Source organism: Periplaneta americana, chromosome 2 (genome assembly GCF_040183065.1).
Source record: "Periplaneta americana isolate PAMFEO1 chromosome 2, P.americana_PAMFEO1_priV1, whole genome shotgun sequence".
Classification (NCBI taxonomy): domain Eukaryota; kingdom Metazoa; phylum Arthropoda; class Insecta; order Blattodea; family Blattidae; genus Periplaneta; species Periplaneta americana.
The window spans coordinates 37498358-37519779 of record NC_091118.1 but is presented as its reverse complement, the minus strand read 5'-3'; the positions used below and the strand labels follow the sequence as shown (position 1 = coordinate 37519779).

Here is a 21422-nt window from a genome sequence, read left to right as displayed (position 1 = left end):
TTTTGCTCTTCCTGCCAAATAGTTAAAGCAGACAACATATTTAAAAACACCTATACTTCATTCAACGGCCACAAAAGAGCCTTGCCTATATACATTTGCATGACCTCAAATTCACAATGAATCACCAATTTCTCATATCTGATTAGTCAGGCGTGAAGGCCATCTGCAGGTAATTTCCAATTGTATTTTGGAATTAAAAAGAAATACAATCATATTATAATGGAATTTAAAATAATAAATTAATAACACACATTTCAATAGATATAACAATGAATTATAGCAATAAATAAATCAAGCAAATTCTAAGAGTAAAAAAAAAAAAACGAATACAATCCCAACCAAAAGTTTCGGAACACCAGTTCATTACGTAAAAATTCCGTAATGAATTCTTTGTACCCAAATTGTTGACAAAATATTTTGAAACTCTCGAGAGAAGATTTGTTTCTTTTAAAATCACAATATAAAAATAAATAAGAACACTGGGATAGTACAATTACTGATTTCTTTTTAAATATTACTCGTACAATTTCTTTAAAATAAAGTATTTTAAAAGAACTTGTTTCGCAGAAGTTAACCGCGACCTAAACGATTAGTAAATTTAAATTTTAATCGACTTTATTTACACAATAGCCGCTTAACTGCGAGGTCGTTGCGTGACTGTTGTTACATTGGATTGTTGTCATCTATCGGCACTTCTTCAAACCATGTATTATCGTCGCATCCAAAAGGTTAATGTGGGCAATCTTAGATACTCTAGTTTACATCTATCACCTCGTGTTTGCTTCTTACTCACTCGCAGAGTGAACTGATATTATTATACAGAGAGTCTAGTCTTTTGGATCAATAGAGGGCGGGATAGAGGTCAGGAATCACGTCTTATCTTCACCTCGAAAGTATGTTGCGTATCGGATGACTTGTAATAAACAAAACAATCAATCAGTGTTGCAAGGAAAATCTACAGCAAACATTAACTCTTTGACTTGGCGACGTTAACCATTTGAGTGAGACGATAGGTAATAAAATCAATAGGTACTGACATTATCTTGCTGAACTTTATCTGTAGGTCTGAAATGGAAATGGGAACCAAGCCAGCATATATTTCAGCAGCTCCGAATTAGTGGGCAAACGCGCCTACCGCATGAACTACATACACCGATGACCTCGGCCGCATTTGAATTCGCCAACTTGGGAGCCAACGGTCAGCATGAGACACCACCGAGGGCAGTAGAAAAGAATCCAAAATGTACAACTATAAGTACTTCGCTATACATGAGAAATATTCTGAATAGCTCTTTGTAACGGATCGAACAGACAGGTCCCCCTTTTTTTTCTTTGTCTTTTCCGACGACGAAGTTGATACGTAACTCCAAAACTTTTAATATTTCTCGTATATAAGACAAGACGCATAACTGAAAAAAATCTCGCAGCATACAATACAAATATTTCTGATGATACACCTATCGACATGCTAGGCCTATATGCTTTTAAAAAGTACGTGGCCTAGGACTTATTAAGGTTGAATTCAGCATTTTAATATCAGTAAACGACTCTCACAAATCAGTGATGATCTTCTAAGGAATCCTGAAGAGAAGGAAACTGCTCTCAAACGCCTGAAAATTCCTGAAGCCAATATAACACCTCGAACTACTGGAAGACATCTACGCGATGAATTGCGAAAGAGATCGTTTGAGTCCTGGTATCAGTTACCATATAACGGAAAAGGTGTAGTCATCTACGAAGAATATCCAAAACCCAATTCATGAGTCAGCACCAAAAAGAATTTGTCATCTTCGGAATACATTAAAGCAATCAAGACATCCTGTAACCTTCAGCTTTCAGGAAGACCAGTTACCATCAACCTGGCTGCGAGATAGAAACCCTCGACCACGTGTTGGGGCTTTTGTCGGAAAGGAGAGATATTGCGTTACTACAGGCATCATAGAGTCCGTGGAGCTGTCGCATGTCTTCTTAAGAAGAAGAGTTAAGAAGTTCATGAAGATGTCCACTGTATTTCTGAAGACAACTCTCTGAGAGCGGATATAATAGCATTAAACAGGCAACAACAAAATGCTATTAGCAGGGAAAGGATTTATATGTAAATACATATTTACTTATAAAGCTAATATAATTTATATTTTGCATTATCTTTATGTTTCACAATGTGTAGGGTTGAAAAATCCTACTTTTATTTTCCATATTTTTCCATATTTTAGAGTTTAGTACATATTTTCGTTAATTTCCATATATTTTCCATATTTCATATAAAACAGTCCATATTATATTAGGTTTAACAATAAAACAAAACAAAATTCCATTAACTTTTAAAAATACATTTCAACAATAGAGATTTAAACACATGTTCAGTAATCCCTTTAACATCAGAGTTATTTGAAAATTAGCAGTCCTATCAACAATGGGAAAGTAAGTTACAAAACTGTATTAATTTAATTTAAAATTTTTAACAGACTTCAGTTGTGCAGCTCAACAGTTAAATGCCAGTCAGAGTACACATAGGTTCAGTTTTGTAAATCATACTATAAAGACGGTAAATATGCCAAAAGTACGTCATTCAGTCAATTTAAAATCAAAACTAACAAGTTACATTTCAGAATTTAAAGAAGATGGTTTATCAACTGACAATAAAATATTATTTTGTAATTTGTGTCAGTGTGCAGTATCATCTACACAAAAGTTCCTGGTGCAACAACACATTACAACTAGTAAACATCAGGCCAACAAACAACTAAATTCCAAGCAGAGACAATTGTTTTTAACACAACCAACAACATCGAATGTAAGATCTGAGTTTAACATCGACCTGTGCCGTTCTCTCATCTCTGCTGATATTCCTCTCTACAAACTAAAGAATAAGGTCTTCAGGGAATTCCTTGAAAAATATACTCAACATACAATCCCGGATGAGTCAACACTTAGGAAGACGTATGCTCCATCCATCTACGATGAGACAATACAGAAGATAAGAGATGAAATTAAAGATAGTTCAATTTGGGTTTCCATTGATGAGACTCCCGACAAAGAAGGTAGACTTGTTGGTAATGTAGTTATCGGTTTGTTAAGTGAACAATATTCTGAACGAATTCTTTTACATTGTGATGTTCTAGAAAAGTGCAATAACAAAACTATAGTTAAACTGTTCAACGAAGCTATGGGTATCCTGTGGCCAAAGGGTATTATGTACGATAATGTGTTATTCTTTATTAGCGATGCTGCCCCTTATATGGTCAAAGCTGGACAAGCATTATCTGTTGTATATCCTAAATTGACTCATTTTACTTGTGTGGCGCATGCATTTCATCGTGTGGCAGAAGTGGTCAGAGACAATTTCCCTAAAGTAGATTTGTTGATTTCATCAGTGAAAAAAGTATTTCTCAAAGCTCCCAGTAGAGTTAACGTGTTGAAAGAAATGTACCCTGAAATTCCATTGCCACCAAAGCCAATTTTAACTAGATGGGGTACATGGCTAGAAGCAGTTGAATATTATGCCGAACATATAGACTCTATTAACAATGTTCTCCTTGCATTGGACTCTGAAGATGCAGTCTCAATTGATACTGCGAAAACAGTTACCTGTGACATAAGTGTGAAGAATGACTTAGCTCACATTCAGCATACATTTTCATGCATCATAAAAACGCTCAAAAGTCTCCAAAATAGGCACCTTTCACTATCTGAAAGTTTTGAAATTATAAATAGTACTGTGGAACAACTGAATCGTGGTAGAGGTAAAGTTGCAGATGCAGTAAGAGCTAAGGTGGACACTGTACTTTCAAAAAACCCTGGATATGAAGAACTACAAAAGGTTGTTGCTGTGATGAGTGGTGAATCAACAGTGAAGATTAACTTGGACTTATCCCCAGCAGACATTGTGAAATTGAATTATGTACCAGTTACTTCTTGTGACGTCGAACGCTCTTTTAGTCAGTATAAATCTATCCTCAGAGACAATAGAAGAAGATTCACTTTTCAGCACTTGAAAGAAATGTTTGTAACCTATTGTTATGGTAACAGACAATAAAAATTGTGTTTTGTTGAAACTACATTGGAAGATAAGGTACGTCCATTATATTTTTTGTTTAGTTTGATTAAAATGTACCAATATTTAACGTACATAGTCATTTTTTTATAATTTTAAGTCCATATTTAATTCCATATTTTGGTAAAAATCCATATTTAATTCCATATTTTGGTAAAAATAACTACATATATATTTACATATTTCATATATTTTTAGTCCATATAAATCCGTTCCCTGGCTATTAGCATAAATCCAACTACTGTATATGCATGGAGAAAGATCTCAATCAAGCTCATCCGGTTAATCATGAAAAGAGGATTATTTATGAGCCTTGTATTCCCTACCTTAGTGCCAAGTATTATCCTCTAATTGAGGTTCTGGCTGATATGTAGGCCTACATATATTATCAGGCAATACATCTCACTTGACGATATGTGTCAGAGGAAGAACAATTGTTTGTATACATCTCAATCCTGATTAGTGTAATACCTACGTACTATAATCAACGATGTATGCAATGGAGGGAGAAAGAAACTGGTCACCATACCCCATTAAAAAAAAAACATAGCACTACAGCCCTTTACAGGGCCAAGACCGACCAGCCGGCTGCTGGCCTCACGTCCACATGCCGAAGCAGAGGTGGAAGATCATCCAACCAGAATGGAGGTATCGTATGGTTAGCACGATGATCCCTCCAGCCGTCACAGCTGGTTTGTGAAACCGTATTTTCGCTACCTATCGTAGCTCCCCAATGCATCACGATGGGTGGGCACTGGCCGAAATTTCATGATAAAATTTATTTCCCCATGAGGACTCGAACCAGCGCGCATTCCGTAACGCGAGTTTTAGGCGGGATGCCTTAGACCACGGCGCGGAACACCATACCCCATTATCTCTTGGCTTAATTTCCTCATGAGTGATGCTTTGTTGGTATCATTTGTGAGATTCAGACCTATCTTCGGACAGTTTACTAAAAAAAACACAACACTGATCATAAATCTACATTTTTTAAAGTTGGTTATTTAGCATCGATGGAACTGTGATATCGAGATGGTATGTGGCGAGATGTGACCGAGGATTCGCCATAAATTACCTGACATTTGTCGTACAGTTCGGAAAAAATCCAATCCGGTACTCAATCCAGGCGGAAATTGAACCCACGCCCAAACGCATATGCGGATCAGTAGGTAAAATCGCTACCGCCTGAGCTATGCCGATGGCTTCTATCCTTTAGATTTATGCCTACACGTTAAGCGAAATTCTAACGATTACTGCAGTCTACAGTGAAATTGGTTCTAAAAGTGTCAGTGACAAAGTTTCAAAGCATTATTCTCACACGAACGCGTCGATGACGTCGCTGGCATCTCACACGTTGTCGAAAGTATTAAAACAATATTTTATTAAAAGATTTTATATAAAGGTCGGGTCAGTACATTTTTATCGCCTCCAACAGTCGATATTACTTTCTACTTCTACTTCAGACCTGCCAAAATAAGTATTAGTGGGGAGAGGGTCCCGGAGACATTCTAGAAAATCATTTTACACTTTCACTAGAATCTTCATGAAAGTAATGGTATGATAACGTTAAAATAATTTTGTCGTCTTGCAATGTCATCGTAGCACCTTACAACTACGAGTACTGTACGTACTGTGTTTCATTTAGTCTAACAATGGAATCGGAGACGCGAGGTAGCGTCGCGGTTAAGGCGTAATGTTTCAAGCCGGAAGGTCGCAGGTTCGATTCCCGATACAGTCGTGGATTTTTTTCCATTGATCTAATCCTTCCAGCCGCACTATGGCCCTGAGGTTTACTCAGTCTCCAACAAATGACTGCCGGGGGCATTTAATTGGGGGTAAAGGCGGCGGACACGTAGGACTGACATCCCTACTGCCTTTAAACGCCGATTGTCTGTAAAGTTGGAAGCTTTAACCTCTCGCCATCCTCTGGACCGAATTGGCCTGTCATGGGGTTGACTTTTTTTTTCTTTACTTCTAAAAAAGAAAGCCGGAAAAATCATCAGCCTGGAAAATTATACTGTACAACAGCGAACAATTTATTCCATTAATGCCGTCAAGTTTTGAAGTTTGTTTACAGACAGTACTTCACCCTCTCCCACTGCTGTGATTGTAAATATGTATACAGCAGACACACAGATAGTCATTTCTATGAGCAGTGACGTACATTTCTAATTACGTACGAGTAACTATTACTCTAATATGAACACTACTGAAAACTGAAATACACAATACAGGCCAGTCTAGTCGCACAAGCACAGTAGGGGTGAGGGGAGAAGACGGAGTTCCGTTGTCAGTACGATTCAGAAACGAGACGGCATAATATATGGAATCCAGTGCAACTGTACTAAAAAGGTCACTAAGAACTTTATTGCAATGTATAAATAAATAGTTTCCAAAACAATTTAAAGCCTCCAATGGAGTAGCTTTGTCAGGCTCTTAGTGATAACCAAGCTTCGGCCTAGAAATCACAGAGTAAAGGCTGGTTCACAATAAACCGGGAACGGAAACGACAACGTGAACGAGAACTGAAATATTGTTAAAATAAATGTATTTAAATGTCGTTATTCACAATTAACTATTGTGAATGCTCACATTTAAATGCATTTTAACATTATTTCCATTCTCGTTCTCGTTGTCGTTTCCGTTCCCGGTTTATTGTGAACCACCCTTAACCGGTATGAGGTTTAGAGTACACGGAGTATAAATGACGTCATGACCCGTGTGGGGTGACTGCAACAGCACAGGTGGGTCCGTAATGTGCATTACCGTTGTGTATTGCTGCTTAGCTGCGGTACGTGTAACAGGCTTCGGGGTAGGAACACCTGATTCAAGGTTACAACTCACGTTAATAATGGTAGACATTTATTGTCTACACTAGGAATGTATTGTATATACTGCATCTGTACAGGATGAAATATATTTTGTTCCGTGCTATGAGGGACTGTTTACATGTTGAAACACAAAGTAACGGCGCGCTCCATCTCCCAGTCCACTCCACCAACACAACACTATCGTCCGTGTGTTCTGAACTTCATGCGTTTCTGTGCTCAGGACAGAATACTAGTGATAACTGATGATTCACCTTTCGTCATCAATTAAGTCTGTAGCCCCATATATTAACTTCGTCTTCCACCCTACAACACAGTTCATAAACATTATAGATTGGCTGATTTTCCAACGGCCAGAGCAGAAATGAATCCATGCTTACTTTGGTCCACTGTGTCCCCTATAAATGCGAGGATTGTTCCAGTTCGACAGATGGTTTAGGTGGCATTCCTGAACCCGATGCTGACAGACGGGCAATTCTGAACCAGCCAGGTCCCATTCCCAGAAAAGTACATGAAAACACCTGAGAACTAAATCCACAAGCCCTTAAATACTACAGAAGCATCGGAACTTGTAGGCTATCGGTACTACCCACGAGACTTCACACCTCAGCCTACTTTCTACTCTAGCGGACGACAGAGATCGAACCCGATCCCCCAGATGGAAGACCAGCGAGCTAGAGTTGCGCTACAGACGGGCCCTTAAATTGTAATACTGATCTAGTTAAATAGTGACTTATAAGTCACCATTCTGTAGCTACTATAGTATCTGTACAAACTGCGACGCATCTAGCTTGTCTTATTTAGACATATAACAAATGTATATTTTGCCTTACAGTTTGCATTCACAACTACATTCCTGTATGCAACTCTTCGTTGTAATATTTACCTTAAGTCATACAAATATTCGAAGTGAACTGTAGATGTTGGTCAAATATTCTTCGTTAAATCGAAATATGAAAAGTTTAGGGCTACTGAATGAAGATATCTACTTACGAGACTGTCTACAACGCAAAGTGAACTAGTGTTAAAGATAGAGTACTGCTCACTGCTTGATGAAAGGTCAGATCATTGTGAACTTCGTCGGTTCTGGGTCACAGGAAAGGTTTACTAAAGTCCTCAGACATTAAATGAGGCTATGAAGCACACTTGAACTAAATATTCGTTCAATCCAGAGCTACGCCTAGGCCTACATATAAACTACTGAGTTATTCCGTATTTGAGGCTACGAATATCAAAGTCGAAGTAGGGTAAAGATTGGTAACGTTTTTTAACTGAGCGAGAGAAGGACCGGTTTTGTACAGCAACTTGTCCACGAACATTCCCTTAATACTTTGACGCAAAAAACCGATCTACCTCTCGCTCAGTAAAATTGTAATACATTCTCAAAAAGTACTATCACAATATTACTCTTATCACAATATGACCAATCTTTACCCTATACACCTGAAATATGAATGATCATCAAGTTCAAGAACGGAAATGAATTCGGAGTTCACGCTTTCACGATGATTGGGATACCGTGAAGCAGTTCTTAAACCATGTGTTGAAATTTTATATCCAACGTTTCGAAACTATTTACAAAATTTGTAATATGATCATCAGTATCTCAACGTAGTATATTATCTAGAGGATATGGGCCATATGAAGTCATATACTAGAGGATATGGGCCATATGAAGTCCTGGACAGTAGGGAAATAGAATTTAAACACAATGATGAAAAAGAAGTCCAACCCCAACAAAGAACGTGAATGGCAATAATTTAGAAAAAAATTATGCTAAGAATAATGGGGGGGGGATTTAAAAGAGATTAGATCTGTGGCCCATTTTTTTTAGTTATCATCCCGACATTTTTGTCTTGCCACCCGAGGAAAAGCACGGAAAAACCAAGTGCAGGGTTAAGTCTATGACTAGTGTGTGGAAAATATCGAGACACCAAGTTCATCTTACACTTATGTGCAAAAGTATAGCGAGGCAGACCGCGTGGAAAACTACAAGTGACATCATATTACACAAGAAAATGGGCCAGTAATATTTTAGAGGTAACGGATAGGGTTCCGCTTAAACGTTTCACCTTAAAACCAATCTGGCCCAATCGTGATTTGAATCTCTCTCGTATCTTTTTTTTTTAAGTAGGTTATTTTACGACGCTTTATCAACATCTGTGGTTATTTAGCGTCTGAATGAGATGAAGGTGATAATGCCAGTGAAATGAGTCCGGGGTCCAGCACCGAAAGTTACCCAGCATTTGCTCGTATTGGGTTGAGGGAAAACCCCGGAAAAACCTCAACCAGGTAACTTGTCCCGACCGGGAATCGAACCCGGGCCACCTGGTTTCGCGGCCAGACGCGCTGACCGTTACTCTACAGGCATGGACTCTCTCATATCGATAGGTTTATTATAGTCTATGACTTTTATACAAAACCAATATGGTCTATTGGTTCCTCCATTTTACTTTTCTTTCATATATACTGGTGGACATGAAAACTACTACACAAGCAGAACAGCCCACGTTTTACCAAATTATTGCCACATGCAATACGTAAATGTGTGACGCAAGAAATGTCATTGCATCAAGTCATAAGAGGAAGGCGTTAATTGTCATATCTCTGCATGTAACAGGCTGTAAGGATATAACTGGCGGTAATACGGAGGTAAGTATGCTATACAGCCGTACTGGAGTGGATTAAACCACCAATTAGACCCATTTGAACGGGGTCGCATTGTCAGAATGCACGGGGCCGGATGGTCGTCTCGACTTATAGCCAATCATGTTGTCAGTAAAGCCACTACTGTGGCACGATGTGTGCAGGAATAAATACGTAGAGGTCGAACGTCACATCTGGTCCCACCAGACACATTACAGATAAAGAGATCGACATAATCGCCTTGGTGAAGAAGCTAACTGGTGCAAAATTCGGAATGCTGTTGGATCTGATCTGTGTTTGCAGGGATCCACGAGTGCCGTCCGTAAACGTTTTAAAAAGTCTGGACTACTGACATGGTATCCTCTGCGCGGTTTGATTTTCAACACTCGGCATCGTTTGGCACGTCTTCAGTAGTTCAGTAAACGCCGCTATTGGCGGCAAAAATGATAATGCGTTGTGAAACCTATACGATAGATATCTCGTGAAACCTGTATGATACACTATCTTGCGAAACCTGTATGATACACTATATTGTGAAACCTATATGACAGATATCTTGTGAAACCTGTATGATACACCATCTTGTGAAACCTGTACGTCGGACTATCCTGTGAAACCTATACGACAGACTATCGTGTGAAACCTGTACGACAGACTACCTTATGAAACCTGTACGTCGGACTATCCTGTGAAACCTGTACGACAGACTACCTTGTGAAACCTGTACGACAGACTACCTTGTGAAACCTGTACGTCGGACTATCCTGTGAAACCTGTACGTCGGATTATCCTGTGAAACCTGTACGTCGGACTATCCTGTGAAACCTGTACGTCGGACTATCCTGTGAAACCTGTACGACAGACTATCGTGTGAAACCTGTACGACAGACTACCTTGTGAAACCTGTACATCGGACTATCCTGTGAAACCTGTACGACAGACTATCGTGTGAAACCTGTACGACAGACTATCCTGTGAAACCTGTACGACAGACTATCCTGTGAAACCTGTACGGCAGTATCCTGTGAAACCTGTACGAGACTATCGTGTGAAACCTGTACGACAGACTCCTGTGAAACCTGTACGACAGTATCCTGTGAAACCTGTACGTCAGACTACCCTGTGAAACCTATACGTCGGACTACCCTGTGAAACCTATACGACAGACTATCGTGTGAAACCTGTACGACAGACTACCTTGTGAAACCTGTACGTCGGACTATTCTGTGAAACCTGTACGACAGACTATCGTGTGAAACCTGTACGACAGACTACCTTGTGAAACCTGTACGTCGGACTATCCTGTGAAACCTGTACGAGACTATCGTGTGAAACCTGTACGACAGTATCCTGTGAAACCTGTACGACAGACTATCGTGTGAAACCTGTACGACAGACTATCGTGTGAAACCTGTACGACAGACTATCCTGTGAAACCTGTACGACAGACTATCCTGTGAAACCTGTACGACAGTATCCTGTGCAACCTGTACGACAGACTACCTTGTGAAACCTGTACGTCGGACTATCTCGTCGCGTGGCTTTCTATGGCCGGAAAATTGGCTTCAACCCCAAATTAAATCTTTCTTTTGAGATTGCCAAACAAGAATTATTTATGTCTATGCACGAGAGACAAATCGCTTGTTTTTTTATCCGTTCCTTCAGTCGATTTAACGTGTTGAAAATTATGTCCAGAAGTTTATGTCGGTTAAAAAAAAATAGTTCAATGCGAATAGGTTACTGATTTTGTCGCCTTTTGTCAAAGCAGCCCACCACATAATGAGGGTGAAATGTTTTGTCTAATGTTAATTCGTAACCCTCACAAAAGTGACGACGAAATAAGCCAAAGTGTACAAACTTTGAAAGGAGAATGGTACTCAATGATCAACAGTACGAATGAAACAACACAGCAACAGCGTGAATTTAGAGAGAAGACAAATTTAATAACTACGAGCTCAACAGTTACGACGTCCTGCAATAGCCTTTTAGCATCGTTCCAATTTACTTGGCAACAACTATAACTGGCAGGACATACAAATTCTGAATATAAACAAAAATTCATCGAGTCAGCTAGGCGCCACTTCGAGGAACTGAACGCGTGCCAAAATCACGTTATCGGCTTAAGGCGGGGCGCTCAGAGCGGATGTCCTTTGCTTTAGGGGAAAGGAGGGGTTATTTATGAATTATTTTCATGCACACACCAAAAATGTTTCAACACGAAGTATTGATCAATTATAATTATTATAATTATCTAAATTCTTAATTTATGAGAGTGAAACGGAGACGAAGCGAAACTTCCACGAACTTGGATTGAAATATGTGTTATTTTCTACCAACAAAATTTGCATACACTTCACTGGAGAGGAAACAGTCATTACTAGTCTCAAAAATCAGTTACACCTCACTTCTTTTTTCAATTCAGATTTAACTAATTTTATGAATTGACATTTACTATTGAACATGTGTTTAATCATTAGGCAAGCTGCTTCACGTGTCATATGTACAGTATGCCTGCTAAATTTCGAACATTTTAATTACTGGAAATTTATAAACAGTTCTGCCAAGTTATTTTGTGGCATATAAGGAACATAAATCGACTTCAGCTGTTTCCATAGCAACGGGAAAAGCTGAAACACAACGGCAGCCATGAAAGATAAAATCAATGAAAAGTTCTGGCTTTTACCATAATATCTCGATACGGAAGCATTTCCGGACACTATTCAGAAAAAGAAAAATAACTACGTGCCCGTTAAGAATAGCTTATTTTTTTTTCTTTCTGAAGGGGGCCCGCAGGCAGTCTTAGGTTTATTGAGCACCTTCCTTATGTTGGAATAATTGTTTAAGTCCATTCAGGATCGCTCTTCAAGCACATGATTCACTGCATGGTGTCATCGTATCGATTCAGCCACAGCATCCAGTTCTGACTGGAGACTGTTCCCGCCTGCCTGCGATGTTATTCTGCAGCCTCCTCAGATCGATGGCATCTGTACGCAATTCATGTACCTGAATCTGCTGCATCCTTAACCAGAAGACTATGCCGCCGTTGATTCCACGACTCACCAAGGCGCCATCTATCCAAGGGAGCTACACTCCCCCGGTCACCAGCAGTTCACTTATTAAAGCCTCTGCGGCTTCGCTGGATATGTGCAGCTCCCACAGTCAGATGCCGCCTATAGGCAGATCCTGGAACCACGTCCGCCATGTCCTCCTGGTCGACCTGTAAACTATTAAGATGATTCATGAAATTATACTAATGAAAGCGAAATGAGTCAGAAGTCCAACGCCGAAAGTTACCCAGCAATTCTGCTTCGAGTGGTTGAGGGAAAACCTCAGAAAAAAAAAACCCTACCAGATAACTCGTCCCGACAGAATTTGAACCGGGACCCGCTCGTTCACGGCCAAGAAGGCTAACCCTTACTCCATAGCGGTTTAAGAATATTTACTACGAAACAGCTACCAAATACCAATAAATACCATAGTGAAACTTTCACAACAACTTCAGGGAACTGGTTTATCTCTAATCAGAACAACAAAGACAATAACACATGAAAACACGAAAGAGAAGATATAGAATTGGTCTTACAGTTTCTTATGTATGAAAATAATAAACACAACACGGACTGAAAAAGGTAATGTTTGCGAGTCAAAAGTTATTTTAATTTACATATCGCTCAGGTATTAAACAATTCTTCGTAAAAGCTTCGTCTACCAACAATAATCCGGCTGACAAAGAATGTCGCATGGACTGCATAAAAATACTCTCTTGATGACTTAAGTACGTATACAATAAATACTCGGAAATAAGGCATTATTCAACACACGGCTTGCATGGGATGTACATAAAGGGAACTGGACAACGCGTGACCACGCATTCAATTAAAATGAGTTAATATGACACAAGTCCGTACATCGTTTCAGCGTCAAGGTATACGAACTTCCCTCTCTTGCTGCGGAAGGGAGTCTAGTCTGGGGTCTCGCTCGGCTGGCTGGCCAGAATCGATACTTACATCGGCCCACCACGGCTGCTCAGATACAAGACGATGCGAAAACGATCAAACCTCTGCATTATGAAAGCTTCACAAATTAAACAGCTAAAAAGTGTTGTCAACCACATATATCACCAAGTAATTAGATACTAATTATGCAAGAGGAACTACTTTTGCGGAAGCTTTCTCAAGTCTATAAATATATCTATTAATGTCTCAATCCAAAACCTCCCTATAGAATATCCCCTCCAGCTGTGTTTGGTACTAACAACCCTACGCTGTTACAGTTTCGCCAGTCATCAGTGGCGCCAATGCAGGGGACGGGTAGGGGGGGGGACAGGGAAACGTTCCCCCCACAACATACGTATTTTTGTTTTCTCTACGTCTAATAAACAGTGTCAGTGCAAATAACACAAACTGTCTTATTATACCTATTATGCAAAAATTAAGTTATGCACAATACATTATAAACAAGAATGCATTCTTTCATGTTGCTTTCTACTTGCAAATTCAGAGGGAAATGGACTCTGTAACACGTTCTTTCTTTTCCTTATACATAATAAATATCGATACCTCGTTTTCGCAAAACATGGATTTGCGAAATACGGCTTTTGAGCTGATAAGAAATAAACATTCAATTTTATATGTTCGGAGTCCTTGCAGGTCAAAATATCTCAAGTTTAAACTCGCGAAATGCTTGTTTTTGCCGAGAATTTATTCGAAATTAGTATTTTTCAAGAGAAATTTTAATTTTATTTTACACAAATTTTAATGTAAAGCGCTGAAAGATTGATATTTATGTATAACATTTTGAATTTAATATTCAAGCCCTATTTCAATAGAGAATTATAAATTCAATATTCAAATCAGATCTCGAGTGACTTTATTTTTAAATATAATAATGTAAAATGTAAACAGCCTGAATGTTTTGTGCTGCCCATTAGTTTAAAGGTCTATTTTCACACAAGAGATGGAAGACTAATTACACAATTAGTAAATGCCGGTAGAAAACTACATGTATTGTTAAAATGTACAAAGAATCCCTTGATGATACAAACCTCTAGTCTCTGTAAGAATATACACTAATGTATTGTGCACGACGAGAAAAGTTTTATTTATTAAATGTGAAGTAACACTCAATTTATATTTTTTAGAGAAATAACACCAAAATTCGGCAAATTTTTACACCAAAGTTTAAGATTTTTATTCACCGTAAAGTAAGACCCCTAACAAGTGTTGGTAGTGCATATTAAATTTTCTAAAAACGTAATGCAATAAAAAAGAGTTTTTTTTTTCGTGAATTATGGAACGTGTTACGAATTATATTTTATAATCCTTCCTCCTTGACAATCCACAAACCTTGGATACAAATTCCATAAACGGCTAGCACTTACGGTATATCACTTCTTCCTCTATCTCATAAAATCTGAAGGGCACGATTTATATTCATTCTCGCATTTATTAAATGGATTCTTTAAAACCTCTAGCCTTCTGTCTGAAGAAGTTCCGATGTTCACATAAATTCTATCGACAATTTTCATTATGAATAAGATAATTCAGGTATCGTAATGTAAGTTTAACCACCATGCAGAAAATCTTTTATTGAATTTGAAGTACATAGCGACTATATAGCATGGAATTCAAATATAGAAATATTTAGGCTATGAAATAAGAGCCATATAGACTGTGCATACTCTGCAAAAAAATTGCCATGACATATGACCGACCACAATGCCTCCAATAATTGAGGGCAAATCGCTGTGTACATACACAGACACCAGTGGGCAAGCGGATTTCCGGTTATCATGGACGATCGATGCGTTTTATTTCCGTAAAAATTTCGAAAATGGCTTTTTTTTTACGCCGTCACAATACTAATTCTGTATTTCCTGTAATAAAAACATAAAATTTACAGTCGTTTTGCAATAGTGAAGCTAAAGTCGTATTTACACCGTAAATACTCATTGAGCCGCCAAATTGGTTTAGTGGCTACAGCGCTGGACTTATAATCCTGCGGACCCAGTTCGATTCCCCGTGTACCTCCGATTTATAAATTGTTTGCAAAGTCTCTGGTCCAGGTAACATAGGGGTTTTCTCCAGGAGCTTCTGTTTTCCTGTGGCATCCAAACAAATCATATCTCATCTGGATGTAGCGTATACCAGGCTCCTATGGTGTAACCTGGGCAATGACTCTGTCGGTAAATATATCTACACAACTGGCTTCATATGGGTGAATGACGAACACCCGCCATTAGCAGTAGTAGTAGTAGCAGTAGTAGTAATCTACCTCTGAGTTTCTGACTGACATGTAAGTTATATCTATTTTATCAGGCAATACATCTCACCTGACGATGTGTCAGAGGAAGAACAATTATTTGTATGCATTTGAAGTCTGATTAGTGGAATATGTAGCTAATTGGCTATGTATGCATTGGAGGGGAAAAGGAACTGGCCACCCTACCCCATTAACTTCTGGCTAGTTGCCTCATGAGTGATGCCTTATTGGTGTTACTTATGTTACGATTGACTAAACAACGACAATAATTGTTTGAAGCCAAATACACCAAACTGTTATAAAGAAAACGTTATATCAGATGAAAAAGTCCCCCCCCCCTTATTTTACCAACCTAATCATCACCGTTTAGATAATCCCAAGTTGCTGAAGGTGGCGACAGACAGTGGCCTTAGAAACACCAGTGCTGACAATTCACTACTGGCTGCTCTTCCAGTATGGTGGATATAGCCTCATTTCCTAAAACAATGGTCTTCAAGTCTTAGGTCTTTATCACGCTTCAACAAGTTTGATACCGTCCTACTGCCGACCATCCCTTCATCTTACTTACTTACTGGCGTTGAAGGAACCCGGAGGTTCATTGCCGCCCTCACATAAGCCCGCCATTGGTCCCTATCCTGAGCAAGATTAATCCAGTCTCTACCATCATATCCCACCTCCCTCAAATCCATTTTAATATTATCTTCCCATCTACGTCTCGGCCTCCCCAAAGGTCTTTTCCCCTCTGGCCACCCAACTAACACTCTATATGCATTTCTGGATTCGCCCATACGTGCTACATGCCCTGCCCATCTCAAACGTCCCTTCATCTTACACTTCACGTAATTCCTTGAGATGCTGTGTTTGCAAACAAGCCCTTTTTAAAAAAGAAACGCAGAAACGCTCGAGATGCGATTTTGTCGTCGCACGTTTCATGAAACACTGAAGACGAAAGGCACTAAATGCCGCAAACAGATATTCAGTCAAATGATTCTTCAAACGTGTTTCAATATATATAAAAAAAGCACTATAAACAAATCATCCGTTGCCTAGCAACTCAAACACAAGTGGGATATTGACAGGAAAAAATTTTTGAGACGATTTAAAAAAAGAGAAAAAGAGACGGCTTTAAACATAATTAATCGTTCTACTGATTTACTGTATACACAATTAAATGTTAGGACGATACCGGTGGCAAGTAAGTAAACCTGGACTAAGATCACAGCAAAAATAAATAAAATAAAGGCTAAAACAGCAAAGATGAGAATCTCAAGACCTTTATTTGAATAAAACATTTACGCCAAGGAAAGAATAGACAAAGAAACGAAATAAACATTTCCAATCTCATTAAAAAAAAAAGAACATAGAAAAAACAGCAAAGCCACACTCTAAGAACCATCACAGAAGAGGAACTGCTGTAAACTAAAAAAAAAAAAAAGAAATAAAACGGTGACAATGAAAAAACCAAACGAGTCGTAACAGGATACAGGACTTAAAGAAAAAGATGACCTACTGATAAATACGAACATGATTTTCATTTCTCATTTATAAAACAAATGCATTCCTTTCCTGTCAACATGGCGTAACTACGTATACAAAAGTATTGAACAAACTGTCCATTCACACCTCTGCTATGAATGCATTTCATGTTTAATTACATAATGAACACTGACTTCACTCAGTACGTCTACTTTCATATAGCATAATCATATGATAGATCTCCCCTGACGAGTGACGAGTTTTATTCCGATCTGCCACAAACTGTGGAGTACAAGACTTATGTTATATTGGTACACAATAGCATGTCAGAAGTGATTCATGTCGGGGGAAAATAATGAATCAGCAGGTACGAGATATATGCCACGTGCTGGTTTTGAAGTTCAGGTGAATTAATTAATACCATACCACACGGATACAGCACTCCAAAACCATGTCAAGAAAATTAAAATGTCCACACAATAACCGAGAGTATCGGTTTGCGCAGTCCTAGTCCAGGAATATTAGGTTCGAATCGATCCTACTCATATACAGTCAACCCCGAAACCACCTTCTTTATTCAGCCTTATGCTTCACGTGTACCAAATTTGAGCATATAATATCATTCAAAAGATCTAATATGGATGCTGTGACCTATGAAAATCCAGTCCTGTATTTAGAACAAAACAAAGTCGTAATTCTCTATTTCAGTGTTTTCATTTCATCTCCATGTCTATACTTACCGAAAACAAGTAACGACATCCGGTCTCGTAAGCCAATCATAATAGCTAGAAACAAAGGGGGAGAAATCATCGCGATGACAACACGTTACTGCCGTTCTGGTTGAATGATCGTCAACCTCAGCTGAGGCATGTAGACATCAGGCTTACAGTCGGCTGGTCCGCCTTAGCCCTTCATAGGCTATAGTGCCAGGTATTTTAGTCATCATCATCATCATCATCATCATCATAAAACTTATTTATTGAAGCGAAACAGTTGAATGAAACGAACAATACACATTATCTCTCTGTTCCGAATACCGGTTATAAGCCTATTCCTAAAAATACTGTACTTTACTGTGAAAGCGTGAAGATAAGTTTATGACATACTTAATACACAGCATTCTCAATGGCATTTAAAATTAATTAAATGGCCGGTAAGAATATTGTAGTGAGGAAAAGCAAACTGGATACACTAACACAGAGTTTTAAAGCATGATACATGTCCCCTCCCCCCATAAAAGCTTCTATACGAAACTTTTAAAACCTATAAAACCCTGTAAAACAAACTTTGGGGGAGTGGGGACGAGTTTTTAGATCATAAAAAATTCAGAATTTGGCAAAAACGAACAGATTTGTGAAATTAAATTACATAATAATAATAATAATAATAATAATAATAATAATAATAATAATAATAATAATAATAATAATAATTCCTGATCTGTAACACCTAATACGTTGGTATCTGTTACATTTTGGTACGGAAGTTAAAAAATTCGTGTCAGTTCCTCATCCTTAATATAACGCAACTCCAATTAAAATCTAAACCAAACACGAAAATGTTAACATTCTGCATTCATCCCCGAATTATTTAGAGCAGCGTTTCTCAAACTGGGGGTTACGAATCCCAGGGGAGTCGTGTCATATTACGAGGGTCGCGAAAAAAAAAAAAAAAAAAAAAAAAAACTTAACGTGTACAAACTGAATAAAACGCATTTTCTGAGAAAAATGGACACACAGGAGGAAGGGGGAGATCGGAAAGTAGGCCTATTAATTCAAACGGGTGTGCGCTATGTTTATTCTGTATTGTGGTACACGTAACAATAAATACAATACACAATTACATGTAATCGTGAACTAATCGTGTAACTAATTCAACAGTTCATAGCATAAATACACGTCAAAAAAATGACTTTCCTACTCCATCAGTAAGTCTATCGTGCTACCAAAAAGGAGTGCGTTATATGGCAGTAAACATTTTTAATAGCCTCCCTATCGATATAAAAACTGAAACTCAAAACATAAAATTATTTAGGGCCAAATTAAAGAAGTACCTAATTTCTCACGCCTATTCTGTAGGTGAATTCATGACATTCAATAACACTTCATGAAATTGATACTAAAACTTTGTGTTGTACTAACAGACTATATTGTAAATCTCGTCTATATATATTTCATCTAGACTGTGACTATAAATTAAGATTTTATAATAGTATTAAGTTTTTTAACTTGTTCCATATTCTAGCTGTAAGCATGTATGAATACCATGGAATGTTAATAAATACAATACTTTTGGGGGATCGCGGATAAGAATTTTGGAGAAACAATGGTTAACCATTCGCACAAAAACGAGTTAAATTTCTTACACTATAATACCCTGAGGTGCAATGTATAATTTAAGGTGCAGAATGTTTTTATACGAAACAAGGTAACATTTCCGACCACACGATTTACGAAGGCTATTTGAAGTAGATTACTTTGGGCCACCCGTTTCTCCAAGTTAATATTCAATCGAAGTTCCAATATCAACCTGTGTAACACGTTCTCCAGCATATAGCAGAAGCGTCATATCTGACAAGGCAACTTTAACTTCGAAGAGATTAAGAAATAGAAAATAAGACAATGATGTTACCTTGTTGCAGTTCCAAGCACCTACATTTATTTACGTTCAACAGTAAACATGATAGGCAAACGAAACATTAAAACAATATTTAAATCCAAATCTATTGGCATTGTCTTATACACGGACTAAAAACAATCTCAAAGAAAATAAATATTTATAAACACGCATATTTAAAAACGTCTGGATCATTCATAACAAGAACAATTCGAATTTTAAGCGGTAATTCTTCTGAAAATCCTCTAAATGTGTGTGAAGTAGATATTTTTACTAAAGAAAATAATAGAAAACATGTAATTTTACCAAGCAAATAAAAATCGTTAAAACAGTTAAAGACTGTTTATTTATCATGATTATTACACATATTAGGAATGACCATGAAAAAAGCTCAAAGGCCGCATATGACTCGCGGACCTCGACCTGACGGCCATTATCGTTTGCAGTAGTCCGCATTCATACATGAATGCAGGGATCATACATGAATGCAGGGAGTGATTTCCAGCAGCAGAATTTTTGGATGCGGTACTTTTTAACGTTTATAAGTCCCTTTTAAAGTACTGTATATACACATATCGATGTCTAAGAAGTGATAACACGTATCTGCGAATTTGCAGGCGAATTAGAAAACAGTTTTAAAAATTAATTGCTCTCAAAACAGACAAACTTTTTATATACGTTTCTGCTCTGCAAGATCCTCTAGTCAAGGGCAAAATACAATTTTAGTCAACTGTCCAATTTTGTGAACATAATAATAATAATAATAATAATAATAATAATAATAATAATAATAATAATAATAATAATATTATATAGTTAAACGAAATGACCATTTTTGTAGATACAGGTTATCGCTTCTTAGCCACCGATATAATTAAATCATAAACATTTCTTGATAAAAAAACCGTACACGTAAAACATAAAATTCAAGTTCTTTCATACGTAAAGCAGACGAAAGAAAATACTAGAATTGTCAAAATGCAACACGCAATTTAAAAAATAAATAATAATAATAATAATAATAATAATAATAATAATAATAATAATATAGTTAAACGAAATGACCATTTTTTGTAGATACGAGGTATTATTTCTTAGTCACCGATATAATTAAATCATAAACATTTCTTGATAAAAAAACCGTACACGTAAAACATAAAATTCAAGTTCTTTCATACGTAAAGCAGACGAAAGAAAATACTAGAATTGTCAAAATGCAACACGCAATTTAAAAAATAAATAATAATAATAATAATATAGTTAAACCAAATGACCATTTTTTGTAGATACGAGGTATTATTTCTTAGTCACCGATATAATTAAATCATAAACATTTCTTGATAAAAAATAATGTACACGTAAAATATAAAATGTAAGTTCTTTCATACGTAGAGCAGACGAATGAATATACTAGAATTGTCAAAATGCAACACGCAATTTAAAAAATATATATAATAATAATAATAATAATAATAATAATAATAATAATAATAATAAATTTTTGACGTCTGAACAGTTAACAGCAATTACTTATTTTGTTC

At 37.5% G+C, this 21422-nt stretch overlaps 1 protein-coding gene across 5 annotated transcripts in view; it reads right to left on the bottom strand.

Moving 5' to 3' along the window:
• Window positions 1–21422, bottom strand: part of LOC138692626 (transforming acidic coiled-coil-containing protein 2-like) — a 302133-nt gene that overhangs the window by 172961 nt on the left and 107750 nt on the right. The window contains exon 1 of one of the 5 annotated variants that reach the window (XM_069815727.1): window positions 12532–12561. The exons of the other annotated variants lie outside the window; for them this stretch is intronic. Within the exon in view, the coding sequence (XP_069671828.1) occupies window positions 12532–12546 (15 nt within the window). The 5' untranslated portion in view covers window positions 12547–12561. Of the gene's footprint in view, window positions 1–12531; window positions 12562–21422 lie in introns of those variants that run through there. 5 annotated transcript variants of the gene reach the window in all.